The following is a 15,054-nucleotide window of genomic DNA, read 5'->3' on the forward strand; positions in this document are numbered from 1 at the left end:
TAATCATGCTAAAATAATGGAAATCTAAGCTTGCTGTAAATAAATAGAAGCGCTTTACTCACACACAAAAAAAAAAATTAGGAGAGAAATCTGTGTAGATTAACATCCAGCGTTCGTTTGACTTTGCTAAATTAGAAGAGAAACATGGCGACACCCTTATTCCTTACTATTGTCGCTTAAAATGTACTTTATAATCCGGTGCGCCTTATGTATGGAAATAGACCAGAAAATAGATGTTCATTGATAGTGCAGTCCTTAAAATACGGTATTTTCCCCTTTAACACTGTGACACAGCTCATCTTACCCTAGGGATTTGAACCACTTCACTGAGAAACAAGCTAAAACAGGATACATGCGTTATACATAACATAAACAGGTAAGCACTGAGTTTTAGATAAGTGTATTAGAGATAAGTAAAGTAATCCAGACTACCAGAGTTCAAAAGAGGACACATTGTTGGTGCACGTCTTGCTGGCGCACCTGTGACCAAGACAGCAAGTCTTTGTGATGTATCAAGAGCCACAGTATCCAGGGTAAGGTCAGCATACCACCAAGAAGGACCAACCACATCCAACAGGATTAACTGTGGACGCAAAAGGAAGCTGTCTGAAAGGGATGTTCGGGTGCTAACCCGGATTGTATCCAAAAAACATAAAACCACGGCTGCCCAAACCACCCCGGGACTATAAATTATTGTTTCAGTTTCATTGTCCAACCCCTGAACGTACATTTTTATAAGTGCAAACACAATAGATGATCTCACGATTATTAAAAAGATTGAGGTCATGTCCATTTCTTGAACGATAAGTCATATAATTACTGTGACAGGCCTATACCCATCTAGTCTACCCTGGCATGGTGCTAGTAGGTTTATACTTATCTTCTCAGAGTATTCTCCAGAGTGGAGTTATGACCCACAGTAAGGGATTTTAAAATTCTGTTAAAATATCTGGTGTCCACAAAGGTTAATAAGGACCTGTAATGGCTGTTGCTGTAGTTGTGTAGGCTTGGATAGCCCTGAGTCTTCTTCCAGAGGGAGGTGGTTGGAGGAAGTGATGTCTTAGGGTGGCTATAATCTCGCCAGCACACCTCATGACCCTGCTGTTATATATGTCCTGAAGCGCTGGCAGAGTACACCCAATCATCCACTCTGCAGTCCTGATAATGAGCAGGAATTTGGCTCGTTACTGAGAGGTGGACGGTCCAAACCAAATGGTTATGGATGATAGTTTGAGGATGGACTTGATGACTGCTGGGTAGAACTGGATCATTAGGGCATTTGGCAGGACATTTCTTCTATAGCTGCCTGAGGAACAGCTTTCACCAATCTGCTCTTTTGGCTCTTTCTCAATTAGATCTCTGCTTATTAGGAATGCATCAAAAGTAATGGTTGGAATCACAGGGCATTTCAAAATAGGATATTATCAGGATACGTTGTCCACGATAACGATATTGTCTCAATACTGTGATTCTGTGATATTCACAAGACTAGTATCTACGATACTTCACAGCATCTGTGTTACTGATGAGGATAAAATACTTCTAAATGTAAAAAGTAAATAGAATGAATTATCATTGTATCCTTTTAAAACTTCCTTTTAAGTTTCTTCAGATGTGGACATTTCATTTCTACTTCTCTGCACCATGATACTTGATACATTTATACAAAATACTTTTTTGGGTCCTCTGGCCCCATAAAGAGACACTGCCCATACCATTTAGTGGTCACATGAAAACATCGCACTCAATTGATTGAAAACAAGATGGCGAGAATCCCAGGCAAAAGTTTCTACAGCCAGTCTTGAGAGAAACATGGGTCAGGTAAAAATTCTCATTCAATTTTATGGTTGAAACTAGTTTATTTACTAGCTAAACTTTTAATTGTAGACTAATTGGTCCCTTCTGTTTGCAAATGGCAAGAATCATATTAAATATTAAACTAAACTACTGCCCGCATATGAGGAAATCATACACACGTACAAAGTACAACGTTAATTTTTTGTTTTTGTTAGGTCCTAATATTCGCAAATAGATAGAAGAAGTAAAACAAAGTGCACACTAAGCAAAAGTCCAGGTCTCAGGAGGGTAATGGTGTCAGTTTCACAAAACTTGGTGGTCCATTCAATACATTTTGGATGAGTTAAGGATGAGGATGGATGGTCATTATCCCTATTTATCCTGACCGCAATAACACCTTTTTTTTTTTTTGGTACTGAATGCAGTCAAATCCTTACAGCAATGTTGTAGGATTAAAGTTGTTTTGTTAATACCTATGATATCAAATATGTTAGACTACATTGTGTTTGCTTTCCAATGCTTTCCACAGCTTACAGACTCACATTGCTTATTTCTTGTTTTTTATTTGAAGCCAAACTGTTGTTAATACATTCTCTTCCAAGTGGTTGTTAGACATCTAATTTATCTAATACAAGCTAATGTTCAAAGCCTGCTAAAGGGGGTTAGCTAATGAAGCCAATTAGCCTCATTTCTTTCTGCTGGGCACATATTCATTTGAAGTGATTTAACCAAATATGCTTTCGGTGAACATTGTTTTATTATTGATTTGTCTACATGTCTCTCCAGTGACGGCAGAGAACATGTAATTGATTGGTGGAAATATAAATGGTTTGGTTATGGTTTACACTTTTACTATAGAAACATATAACATATTGCTGCTGTCCAATGAAAAGCATGTATATCCATTTTTTTTATTTTCTTCAATTTGAACCCTGTAGCTGCTCTCTATAGTGTGTAAATAACTCTGGATGAATAAACTAAAAGAAATGCTCTACAATTCATAGCTTTCTTTCAAAGTTTATAGCATTTTTGCCTTCTCCTGTAAAACCACAATTTTTGAGATATATTTTTTTATTGAACAGTGATGATTTACACTCAATGAAGTAGGTCTGAGACAAAGTTTTGGTCTGGGAGAAGGTTTACTAAATAAATAAGCAAGTCTGGGTCCTTTGTTCTACTGTCTCTACTGTACAGACTCTGCACCTTTAAAAGTACAAACTTCTTGAGGAATCTTTATGACTTTAATTTGAAACTATGGAGGAACTAACTAAGGTGTTTTGATTGACCTTAGGGAAAGGTCTCTGGAATAAAATATTCCTTGAAGCACCTTAATTTTTCTTGAATATTCCTCAAAGCACCTTTAAAAGTACAAAAAATGTCTTGAGGAACCTTTATGAGTTCTTCAATTTGAAACCACCTAAGGAGGAACCACTTAAGGTGCTTTGATGAACTTTGAAGAAAACATCTCTGGAATAAAATGTTCCTTGAAGCACCTTAATCTTTCTTGAACATTTCTCAAAGCTCCTTTAAAAGTACAAACATGTCTTAAGGAACCATTATGAGTTCTTCAATTTGAAACTGTGGAGAAACCACCTAAGGTGCTTTGATAAACCTTGAAGAAAAGGTCTCTGGAATAAAATGTTCCTTATAGCACCTTAATCTTTATGGAATATTCCTCAAAACACCTTTAAAAGTACAAAAATGTCTTGAGGAAGCTTTACGAGTTCTTCAATTTGAAACTATGAAGGAACCAACTAAGGTGCTTTGATAAACCTTGACGAAAATGTCTCTGAAATAAAATACTCCTTAAAGGACCTTAATTTTACTACCTTAGGTTGGTTCCTTCATAGTTTCAAACTGAAGAACTCAAAAAGGTTCCTCAAGAAATTTGTACTTTTAAAGGTGTTTTGATTAACCTTAAAGAAAAGTTCTCTGGAATAAAATGTTCCTAGAAGCACCTTAATCCTTCTTGAATATTCCTCAAAACATCTTTAAAAATAGTACTAACTACTTGAGGAACCTTTATGAGTTCTTCAATTTGAAACTATGGTTCTTAAAGGTTCTTAAATGGACATTTTATTTCAGAGACCTTTTCTTCAAGGTTAATCAAAGCACCTTAGGTAGTTCCTTCATAGTTTCAAATTGAAGAACTCAACGTTTCCTCAAGAAATTTGTACTTTTAAAGGAATTTTAAATAACCTTAAAAAAAATCCTTAAAGCACTTTAATCTTTTTTAAATATTCTTTAAAGCACCTTTAAAAGTACAAACTTCTTGAGGAACCTTTATGAGTTCTTCAAATTGAAACTATGGAGGAACCACCTAAGATGCTTTGAGGAATGATTAAGAAAGATTAAGGTGCTTAAAGGAAGATTTTATTCCAGAGACCTTTTCTTCAAGGTTAATCGAAACACCTTAGGTTGTTCCTCCATAGTTTCAAACTGAAGAACTCATAAAGGTTCCTCAATAAGTTTGTACTTTTAAAGGTGTTTTAAATAACCTTGAAGAAAAGGTCTCTGGAATAAAATGTTCCTAGAAGCACCTTAATCTTTCTTGAACATTCCTCAAAGCACCTTAGGTATTTCCTCTATAGTTTCAAGCTGAAGAACTCAAAAAAGTTTCCTTGAGAAGTTTGCACTTTTAAAGGTTTTCTGATTAACCTTTAGGAAAAGGTCTCTGTAAAAAGATTTCCCTTGAAGCACCTTAATCTTTATGGAATATTCTTTTAAACACCTTTAAAAGTACAAAAATGTCTTGAGGAATCTTTGAGTTCTTCAATTTGAAATTATGGAGGAACCGCCTAAGAAAGATTAAGGTGCTTCAAGGAATTTTATTACAGAGACCTTTTCTTTAAGGTTAATCAAAAGATTTTAGGTGGTTTTAGTTTTTTTCCTTGTTTGTACTTTTAAAGGTGTTTTAAATAACCTTAAAGAAAAGGTCTCTGGAATAAAATATTCCTTGAAGCACCTTAATATTTCCTAAACGTTCCTCAAAGCACCTTTAGAGGATCCTTCCACAGTTTTAACCACTAAAGTTCCACAAACAAATTTGTCTTTATTTCAACAGAACGTGAAGAAATGGAATGTAACTACATTATTACTGCCTGTTGGGATATTTCTGTCCTTCTTCTAGCAAGGACCAACAAGTTACCATCTCAGAAATTCACACAGCTCTAGCCCTTAATGAACAGCACCGACAGAATGTTCCCAACTTTAATGTGTATATTTTCCAGAAACATTTTTTTGCCATACTTTCATCAGTCCCTCATGATTGCAGCCCATGACAGTCATAAAAGATCAAACGCATCTCTCACGCCCATGCTAGAGCCAGAGTCAGCGACGACCCAAGAGCGTGGAATTATGGAGGAAGAGTCTTCTTTATTAGTTGTGGTAATAGTGAGAAAATCCCAGCTGGAAATCTTCGCTTCCTCTTTACCGGTGATGAATTATTAGTGTTTGTGAGGGAGGTTTGCTGGAGCCATCAAAGACAGTGGAGATAAAAAGCTGCTCTGAGGGAGATCCAACACTTACCACATCCAATCCAGAGACTGAGAAGAATCGCCAGAGCCTGCAGCCCACCGACGCTGCGAACGCACCCCATCCTGGAGAGAAGACAAGAGAGAGGAGCCATGTTCAGATCCACAAACCGAGAATACATTATCTGTGGCACTGAAAAATGTAGTGTTTTCAAATATATTTTTAGGAAAATCCAGGAAACACTGCATGCTACTTTCTTATTGAGCAATTCAGATGTTTTGTTCAAATTGTATTTGGCTACCTTAACAATTAACATTGATTAATTGATGTACGTAACCTGTTTATCTGTCTTTTTTTATTTTATTTTAAACTTTTATCCCATTTTCTTTCTAATTTACACAGCAAATTACCCAACCCACTCATTAGGACTTTCCCTATCACTAGTGATGCCACAACACCAGGAGGGTAAAGACTAGCACATGCCTCCTCTGATACATGTGAAGTCAGCCACCACCTCTTTTTAAACTGCTGTTGATGCAGCATTGCTGAGTAGCATCACAGCGCACTCGGAGGAAAGTGCAGCGATTCGGTTCTGATACATCAGCTCACAGACGCAGCCTGTGCTGATCGACATCACCCTTTGGAGTTATTAGGGGAAAAAGCGCCATCTACTATACCCACCCAGACAGAGCAAGGCCAATTGTGCTCTCTCAGGGCTCTGGCAGCTGATGGCAAGCTACATGAACAGGATTCGCACCAGCAATCTCCCAATCATAGTGGCAGCGCTTAGCCCGATATGGTTTTTCCATGCTCCTGGTGTTGTGTCAAATTCTGACTACCTGCCAGAAGCCAACTCTCCTTAAACGATATTCTGTTCTACATTGTTGTGAAGGAAAATTTCTCCAGACTACAAAACTTGGAGGGCGGTGCCGCTGACATGATTTCAATATAAAATCTCAGGTGGTACCTTAACAAGCAGGCAGTTAGACAGTTGTGCCATTCTATACAGTAAATCTATATATTTACTCAGATCTGTCTTTATATGCACTGTACTTTCACAGCTCTAGGGTGGCCCTACAGTCTAACTGCTGCTATTCAAGTGTGAGAAGAATATAAGTTAAAATCCCACAAAGGGATCAGCACTCCATTGTCAATGCTTTCCACTCTAGGAGAAGTTCATTTGTGTAAAAAGTTGAGCCATGTATATACAGCTCTGGTAGAAAAATAAGCATCTACTTAAAAAATTGAATTCTTTTATTTTACCAAATTGAAAACCTCTGAAATATAATCAAGAGGAAGATGGATGATCACAAACCATCAAACCAAGCTAATCTGCTTAAATTGTTGCACCAGGAGTAAAGCAGCATAAAGTTATCCAAAAGCAGTGTGTAAGACTGGTGGAGGAGAACATGATGCCAAGATGTACGAAAACTGTGATTAAAAACTAGGGTTATTCCACCAAATATTGATTTCTGAACTCTTTAAACTTTATGAATATGAACTTTTTTTCTTTGCATTATTAGCAAAGACGCCTTGTACTGGTCAACATCACCATATGGAGTGATGAGGGGAAAGAGCGCCATCTACCCACCCAGAGAGAGCAAGGCCAATTGTGCTCACCGGTAGCCAACTGCAAGCTACATGAACAGGATTCGAACCGGCAATCTCCTGATCATAGTGGCAGCGCTTGAGCCCACATGACCTACATCAGAAAATAACATCTATCAATGTTATTGGCCAGCTGGGATTTTTACGCTCTGCAGGAAGCAGCTCCAGGGGTTCAGTTTTCACACAGAAGAAAGTGTAAGCTCTTTGTAGGCCCACACAAAAGCTGGAATATGGAGTATTGATGGGAACAGTGGTCAGAGGGCAGTCGCTGGTGCTTCAGTGATTAGAGTGCTGGATTATTGATTACAGGGTTGTGGGTTCAATACTGAAGTCTGATAAGTTGCTACTGTTGGGTTCTTGAGGAAGACCTTTAACCCTTTCTGCTCTGGGATGGCTGGAGCTTGGCTGACCCTGGCTTTCATTCAGAGGAATTTTTGTATCGTATTATAAGAGTGTAATAACTATAGAGGCAGTTTTTTTTATTTTTATCTACAGGAGAATACACTGTACAGTACCAGTCCAAGGTTTGGCCACTTTTTCATTATGTGTTTCCTACACTGTAAATGAATACTGAAGTGATCCAGACTATGAAGGAGCCTCTGTAGAGGCTGGTAACTTTATCCTGAACTTATCATCTGTCCTGGAAGTGGTCCTGATGAGTGCCAGTTTCATCCTAACATTTTTGATGGTCTTTCTGCACTTGAGAATACTTTCAAAGCTCTTGAAGTGTTTCAGATTGACTTAAAAAAAAGTTTTGTTTTTTTTCTGTACATGGCTAAGTAGTTTTTGCCATAATATGGATTACTCAAATAGATATATTCACTGTATACCAACTCTACCTCTTCACTACTTTACAACTGAAGTTCAGCACAGCTGTTAACTGAAAGCCTGAATTCCAGGTGACTCTACCTCATAAATCTGACTAAGAAAATGCAGCCAAGATGTGCAAAACTGTCTAATTTAAGCAAGAGGTGCTACTATGAAGAGCCTAAAATATAAAACAAATTCTGCTTTATGTAACACTTTTTGTTTAATAAATAATTCCATGTGTTTTATTTCATAATTTGAATGACTTTAGTATTAATCTACAATGCAGAAAATGTTATAATAATGACTTTAACTGAAGTGTATGTGGACATGCCTTCTAATGAATGACACATTTATCTTAAAGTTGCACCCAAGTGTTACCTCAGAGGAAAGCTTTGGAATTTGCCCACACCTTTATTATCTGTCAGGTGTTATCTTGTGAATGCTCATGGCAAGGTGGCATGTATTATGGGAGTTTGAGTGAGGTCTCGCTCAGTCAATCAGCTCTCCCTCCTGTCCCTCCTCTAAACCCATACATCATATAGTGCCCCTCCTATTTTTTTTAAGCCTTTTTCATATTTGAGCTGAGGGCAGAGTTAGCAAAAATCAAGGGCTTTAGTGCCCCTTTAAACTTTAACTTTAAATCCCCTCAAGGGGGCTCCACCCACTCGTTGCTGACAGGTTCGTCATTCCAGCAGCCACCAAATTATGAACCTTCATATTCAGCAGAGTGTTTCATCAGAAAGCCAGAAAAGAAAAAAAAAGAGGGGAAGAGGAACAAAAGAAAAGTGAAAATTGCATTGTTAAGGGGAGGGGCCACTTTGCTTGGGGCCCCACAATGCCTTTCACCGGTTCTGTGAGTACGGCGGTTTGTGTACAGGTGCAGGTGGGGGATGGAAGGATTGAATAAGACTCGGTGTTCTTCCCAACGCTGTATTTCTCTGATAGCCAGAGATTCTGCCCTGAGAGTCACAATCATGATCAGAATCTGAAATGAGCTTTTACTGCTGAGGGTCTCACACACACACATACATAACACACACACATACACACACACACACACACACACACACAGATACACATAAATACACTCTCATTAAAGAAGAAAGGATTCCACCAAAGACTTTACAGTGCTGTCATCTAGCTGCACTCGCCCTCTCTCTCTCTCTCTTTATATCTCTCCATATCTCCCTCTATCTCTCTCTCGCTATATATATATATGTATATATATATATATACATATATATATATATTTAATGACATATCTGGAATTATTCAGTGCTGATGATCTATAAATCCTGACCTTCATCCATCTATCTCTCACCATCAGCAAGAATACAGCCAAGCTGCCAGCTCCAGCAGCAGAGCTCAGACCCAGCATATCCCTCTCACACACACACACACACACACACACACACACACACACACACACACACACGGAAGATAAGGCTGAAAAGTGAGAGTCTATTTAGCTGAGGAGTGCAGTGACATTAGTCAGCAGGAAGGACATCCTAAGATCACATGTGCCAGCCTACATATATACTGTATAATACTGTATACACACACACATACATGTACATATAGTGACATGAGGTCATACATACGAATTATATATGTAATACAGTACCAGGCACACCATTTTATTTCTGTGTGTTTTCTTCCTTTTCATAAATGATTTTTTTACATTATAAATTTAATATTGAAGACTATATTAAAGCTCTACAGAAACATGTGCTGAAATATTCATTAAACAAAAATAGAATTTATTTTATACTTAAGATTCTTCTAAGAATCACATTTATCTTTGAGGACAGATCTGCACACTCTTGGTGAGATTTTAATCTCAGCATCTTAAAAGAAGGAGTTCCTGGAGGTGCTGAACAATTGTTGCTTTTTTTTCTTCACGCTGTGAAGCTCCAGCTCATCCCAATTAAATCACCTCAAATCACCATCTCAGTTCATCAGGTTTAGATCAGGGGATTAATGTGGAGGACAAATCCTTTTTATCTGTTTACTACATAATTCCATATTAAATATGTGTCTATTAATTGTTTTCATGTCTTTAATATTAATCTACAATGTAGGAAATAAATATAAATAAAGAAGTATTGGGACACCTGCTCAAAGACAGGCTATGTACTTATATTAAATTCACACATAATCATCATCATAAAACATCATTATTATAATGTATCTTATATGTAATAAACATATTATCACTGTTCAATGAAAAACACCTTTAAAAACGACCAATTTACAGGAGAGAGAGATAAAACTTTCTTAACTTTCAATGGAAGTCAATGTAAAAGAGTTTATTTCAGGTCATTTCGAAGTATTTCTATTGGTCCATTCATTAAAAATGTTGACACAGTATAAGAGACAGTCTGTTTGTTCAAATTATGTAGTAAACTACAGATGCTTGTTTTTTATTGGACAGCAGTAATATATATATATATATATATATATATATATATATATATATATATATATATATATATATATATATATATATATATATATATATTTTTCACATCAGAAATGAAAATTAAATAAAAATTAAAATGAAACACCCATAAGATGGTTAAAATAATTGAGTTAATCCTGCAGGTAATGCATGTTTCTCAGAGTTTTTTCTCCAAAATTAGGACATTTTGGTTCTAAAAATAAACAGACACACTCATTCTTACTTATGTGACTAGCAGACTTTTCTGTTGAATAATAAAAACACTGGGTTTTCTGACTTGATCAGTCTGCTGCTCATCATTTCTGACAGTGCAGAGGGAGAATGAATGTAAATGTATGTGCAAAACTGATTAGAAAAGTTGGAAAGTTGGATTTTAATCGAATATAGAACAGCAGTCAGGTGGCCTGTCACCCACACTCGCAGAATGATAATGAACTCTCTCTCTTTTTCTCTCTCTCTCTCTCTCTTTGTCTTTCTCTTTCCCTCTGCTCTGGCACTCACTGCATTTTCCTCAATCTTCTCCGGCCCAAAAAAAAACCCTCCCCCCTCCACCTCTCTCTCTCTCTCTCTCTCTCTCTCTCTCTCTCTCTCTCTCTCCGTGGGTGGTCGCTCCTCTTCCAGAGGTTCTCTTTAATCTCATTATCTCATTGTCTCATTACAGCAGCCGTGCAACGAAAACACGGACGCTGGAGTCATGTTTGAATTTCTAATGGCGTAAACTCACTTCACCTTATTACGAGAACTGTCAGGATTATTATTTTACACAATATATATAGTCCTTAATAATAAGTACAGTAAGTTTAAGGCCATTTCATGCCACTGATATAGAGATAATATTATAGCAGAATATTGCAATGCAAAACAATCCTTAAATCGATATATAAATATCTGAAAATATATAATAAAACATGAAAAATATCTGACGTTTAAAAAGCCTTTACAGTAGATGCAACACACGAGCAAGAAAGCAATCTACATACAGCATTCGCTGTACGGCTTGAATAAATGAAAGACTACAGCAGCAGTAAAACTGTATTCCAGGCCATTATGATTAAACTTTTTTAGGCTACATGGTTGATAATGCATGTAACTGTTGTAAAAGCTCACAGTTCTCCATTTCACATGTATTTAGTACGCTCTGCTTGCATGCTAACTTGCTAACTCTGTAAAATGGACTGGACACATCCAGAAGCAGCAACTGTCTGATGATTATTATGAGATGCCGTGCACTTCCTGCTTCTGGTATAGCAAGCCGGTACTGCACTGTAGAACTTTGGTGGAGCTACATGAGTCCTCTCTTATCTGTGTGATTCTGCACTGTTTATTGAACCCTCTTCTAATGTATGCATTTACCTTTGCGAAAATTTGGGGTGTGCCATATTGTATCGTACGCAATATAATTGTCAACATTTTCGACCCGATAAAAAAAAATTTCATTTTACAATATCGTAATATTTTCGAAAGCAGTCTATTTTTAACCCTTTTAACCTTTTAAAGACCTGATTTATGTTCCAGTGATGGGAAATTTAAGAATATAAGAATGCTGCTTTATTCTGTGATGGACACAAAACAGGACTGTAATATTTTAATATAATGAAATATTTGAAATATTTGTTTAGCACTTTTATGCTATACTTTATATTGACCTTCTATTTTACAAACCATCCCTAAACACTAAAATAAATATAAACATTATAAAAAGTGTTCTTAACGACATAATATTAGTAAAAAATTACCTACAACTTATAATACTCGTTGGCTTTAGTGCTGCCATGCCCTAATATCTGAGTTGCTCTGTTTTCCAGTGCAGTGGGCGGGGCTAAGCTACTGCTTCATTAGTTGGAAAGCTTTTTCATTGGGGGTTAATGGTTTATTCTGATGGACAACAGACCCTAATTACTGTTATATGCAACAAACATTAAAAAAAAAGAAAATTATGTCCATTGTAATGATCAGAAAGTAGTATCTAGTCTTCTCTGGGCAGTAGAGAAACTTACTTCAGAAAAATCAGGATAAAATCTCTTTTATAACCTTGATTTCATAAGAAATGATGAATATGCAGGTGTGTCAATACATACAGGGGTAATAAAACTGAAACACCTGTAATTTTAGTCTGGGAGGTTTCATGGCTAAATTGGAGCAGCCTGGGGGTCAATCTTCATTAATTGCACATTATTGCACCAGTAAGAGCAGAATGTGAAGGTTCAATTAGCAGGGTAAGAGCACAGTTCTGCTCAAAATATTGCAATACACACAACATTATAGGAGACATACCAGAGTTCAAAAGAGGACAAATTGTTGGTGCACGTCTTGCTGGTGCATCTGTGACCAAGACAGCAAGTCTTTGTGATTTATCAAGAGCCACGGTATCCAGGGTAACGTCAGCATACCACCAAGAAGAACCAGCCACATCCAACAGGATTAACTGTGGACGCTGTAAGAGGAAGCTGTCTGAAAGGGATGTTCGGGTGTTAACCAGGATTGTGCACCTCAACTCTCCTGTTTCCTCCAGAACTGTCCGTCACCACAATAAATTATTGTGGTTTAACATCAGGTGTTTCAGTTTTATTGTCCAACCCCTGTATGTCCATATAGTTTTAATGTAGCTAGTTCTCTGATACTTCAGGCTGGAGTTGATGAGGAACTGAGTTCAGCCATGTGCTGATATTAGAGACTGTGCATCAGATTGGTTCCAAGTTTATAAGAAAGATGAATTATTATAATAATATTAATCATGTTTCATTCAGTGTTCATTTTTGGGTGGAAATAAAATGATTGGACTACTTTCAAACACACAATCCAATAAAAAGCTTTACGTGTTAAACCAAATCCCTGTGAGGTCAGAGATTTACAACCGTGGGTAACAAGGATGCATGGTGGGAATTAGCAAGTGCTTGTGTGTGTGTGTGTGTGTGTGTTGTGTGTGTGTTGTGTGTGTGTTGTGTGTGTGTGTGTGTGTGTTGTGTGGGGGCATGTCTCTGGCTTTCTGAACACACTGCTCGCCTGTTCGCGTTTCGCCAACTCAACCCTTGGCAGAGAGCAGGCGAGTGTGAAGAGAGCTTATGTAGCCCATCCATTATTCATGCAGAGAGAGAGAGCACCCAGTGCCTGCTCAACGGGCACCACGCGGGCACCACCCTGGAAAAAGAGAGAGAGAGAGAGAGAGAGAGAGAGAGAGAGAGAAAGAGAGAGAGAGAGTCTGGCAGAGAGAGCAACACACTGGCCTAAAGCCCATCTTCACTCAGCTCACAGCACACAGAGCAGCTGCCAAATAAATAAAAAGCCTCCAGGAGAAAGAGAGAGAGAGAGAGAGAGAGAGAGAGAGAGAGAGAGAGAGAGAGAGAGAGAGAGAGAGAGAGAGAGAGAGATGGAGAGAAGCATAGGAGAGAGATGGGTATGGGCATGAAAGAGAAATAGAGGTACAGAGAGAGACAAAATCCTAAAGATGGTAAAAACTATAAGAGAGGAATGAAGGCAGGAAAACCAAAGAGGGATAGAAATGGACAAAAGAATGAAAGTTTCTCCAAGAGAAAGAGAGAGAGAGAGACAGATGGAGAGAAGCATCAGAGAGATATGGGTAAGAGCATGAGAGAGAAAGAGAGGTACAGGGAGAGACAGAATCATAAAGATGGTGAAAACTATAAGAGAGGAATGAAGGCAGAAAAAAAGAGAAAAACAGGGGTAGAAATGGACAAAAGAATGAAAGTGGTAGAGAGAGAAAGAGAATTAAAGATATAAAGATATAAAGAGGAGTTTAAGAGAGGTACAGTAAGATAGAGAGAGCGAGAGACAACAAAGAGAAATGAAGAAAAGCATGAAAAAGAAAGACAACAAGAAAAACAGCAAAAGCAAACAGAAATGTTGAGATGGGTAAAAGAAATGTAGAAAAAGAAAGAGTGATGAAAGATTCAGAGACATGGAGAGAAGTGTGAGAGATGAAAAAGAGAGAGATAAAGAGAGAGAAAGAGAGTAAAATGAGAGAAAAAGAAAAACTACACTATATACACTTGAAAATTAAAGAAGAGATGGTCAGAGGCTGAAAGAAAGAAAGAAAGAAAGAAAGAAAGAAAGAAAGAAAGAAAGAAAGAAATGAGTGATAAAGAAAAAGTGAAATGCAGAAAAGAGACTGAAATAGACTGAGGAAGAACAAGAGATGTTGAGTGCATGAGAGGGAGGGTGATAGAAAAGTAATAGAAAAAAACAGTAAGATTGAGAAAAGAGAAAGAGATAAAGAGGGGTAAAGAAAGATAACGAGATGAGACAAAATCTACACTAAAAGGTGGTCAGAGGCTGAAAGAAAGAAAGAAATTAAATGATTTATAAAGAGTAAGAAAAATGCAGAAAAGAGAGAGAAAGAGATAGAGTGAGAAAGAACAAGAGAGGTTGAGTATGTGAGAAAGAGGGGATAGGAAAGTGATGGAAAAAAACAGAAAGATCAAGAAAAAGGAAAAAGAACAAGAAAGGAAAAAAAGAAAATGCATGTTATACAAGAGAGAAGAGAAAGAGGGCAAGAAAGATGAGCAGAGACTAGAAAGTGAATGACAGAAAGAGAGAGAAAGAGAGAGGGAAAGTGTGAAGTGAAGCTGTGAGAAGTCAGGATCTATAGGGAGAGCGAGAGGAGAAACAGTGGGGTGGAAGGAGGAGGCGGGATTGGTGTGAGAAAGTGCCAAATCATGGCTCTGGATTGCAGCCAGCGCTGGAACGCTGGTTGTGTAGGACCTGCAAGGGCATCACTGAGGGCAAGAGAGCAAAAGCGAGAGGAGAAAAGAGGAACGTGAGAAACAGACAGAAAGAGAGAGAGGGGAGAAAGGAGAGAAGGAAGGAAGGAGAATAAGAGAGGGAAAAGAGTGAAGGTGGCGGCTAAAGAGAGACTTATTTACAGGCCTGGGAAGGCCGTGCTCTCG

At 37.7% G+C, this 15,054-nt stretch overlaps 1 protein-coding gene across 2 annotated transcripts in view; it reads right to left on the minus strand.

The window, feature by feature from the left end:
* ncana (neurocan a) overlaps positions 1–15,054 on the minus strand; it is a 168,489-nt gene that overhangs the window by 101,156 nt on the left and 52,279 nt on the right. For both annotated transcript variants that reach the window (XM_022678851.2, XM_022678853.2), the window contains exon 2: positions 5,326–5,396. In XM_022678851.2, the coding sequence (XP_022534572.2) occupies positions 5,326–5,395 (70 nt within the window). In that variant the 5' untranslated portion in view covers position 5,396. The remainder of the gene's footprint in view (positions 1–5,325; positions 5,397–15,054) is intronic.

Source organism: Astyanax mexicanus, chromosome 4 (genome assembly GCF_023375975.1).
Source record: "Astyanax mexicanus isolate ESR-SI-001 chromosome 4, AstMex3_surface, whole genome shotgun sequence".
In the NCBI taxonomy this organism is placed as follows: domain Eukaryota; kingdom Metazoa; phylum Chordata; class Actinopteri; order Characiformes; family Acestrorhamphidae; genus Astyanax; species Astyanax mexicanus.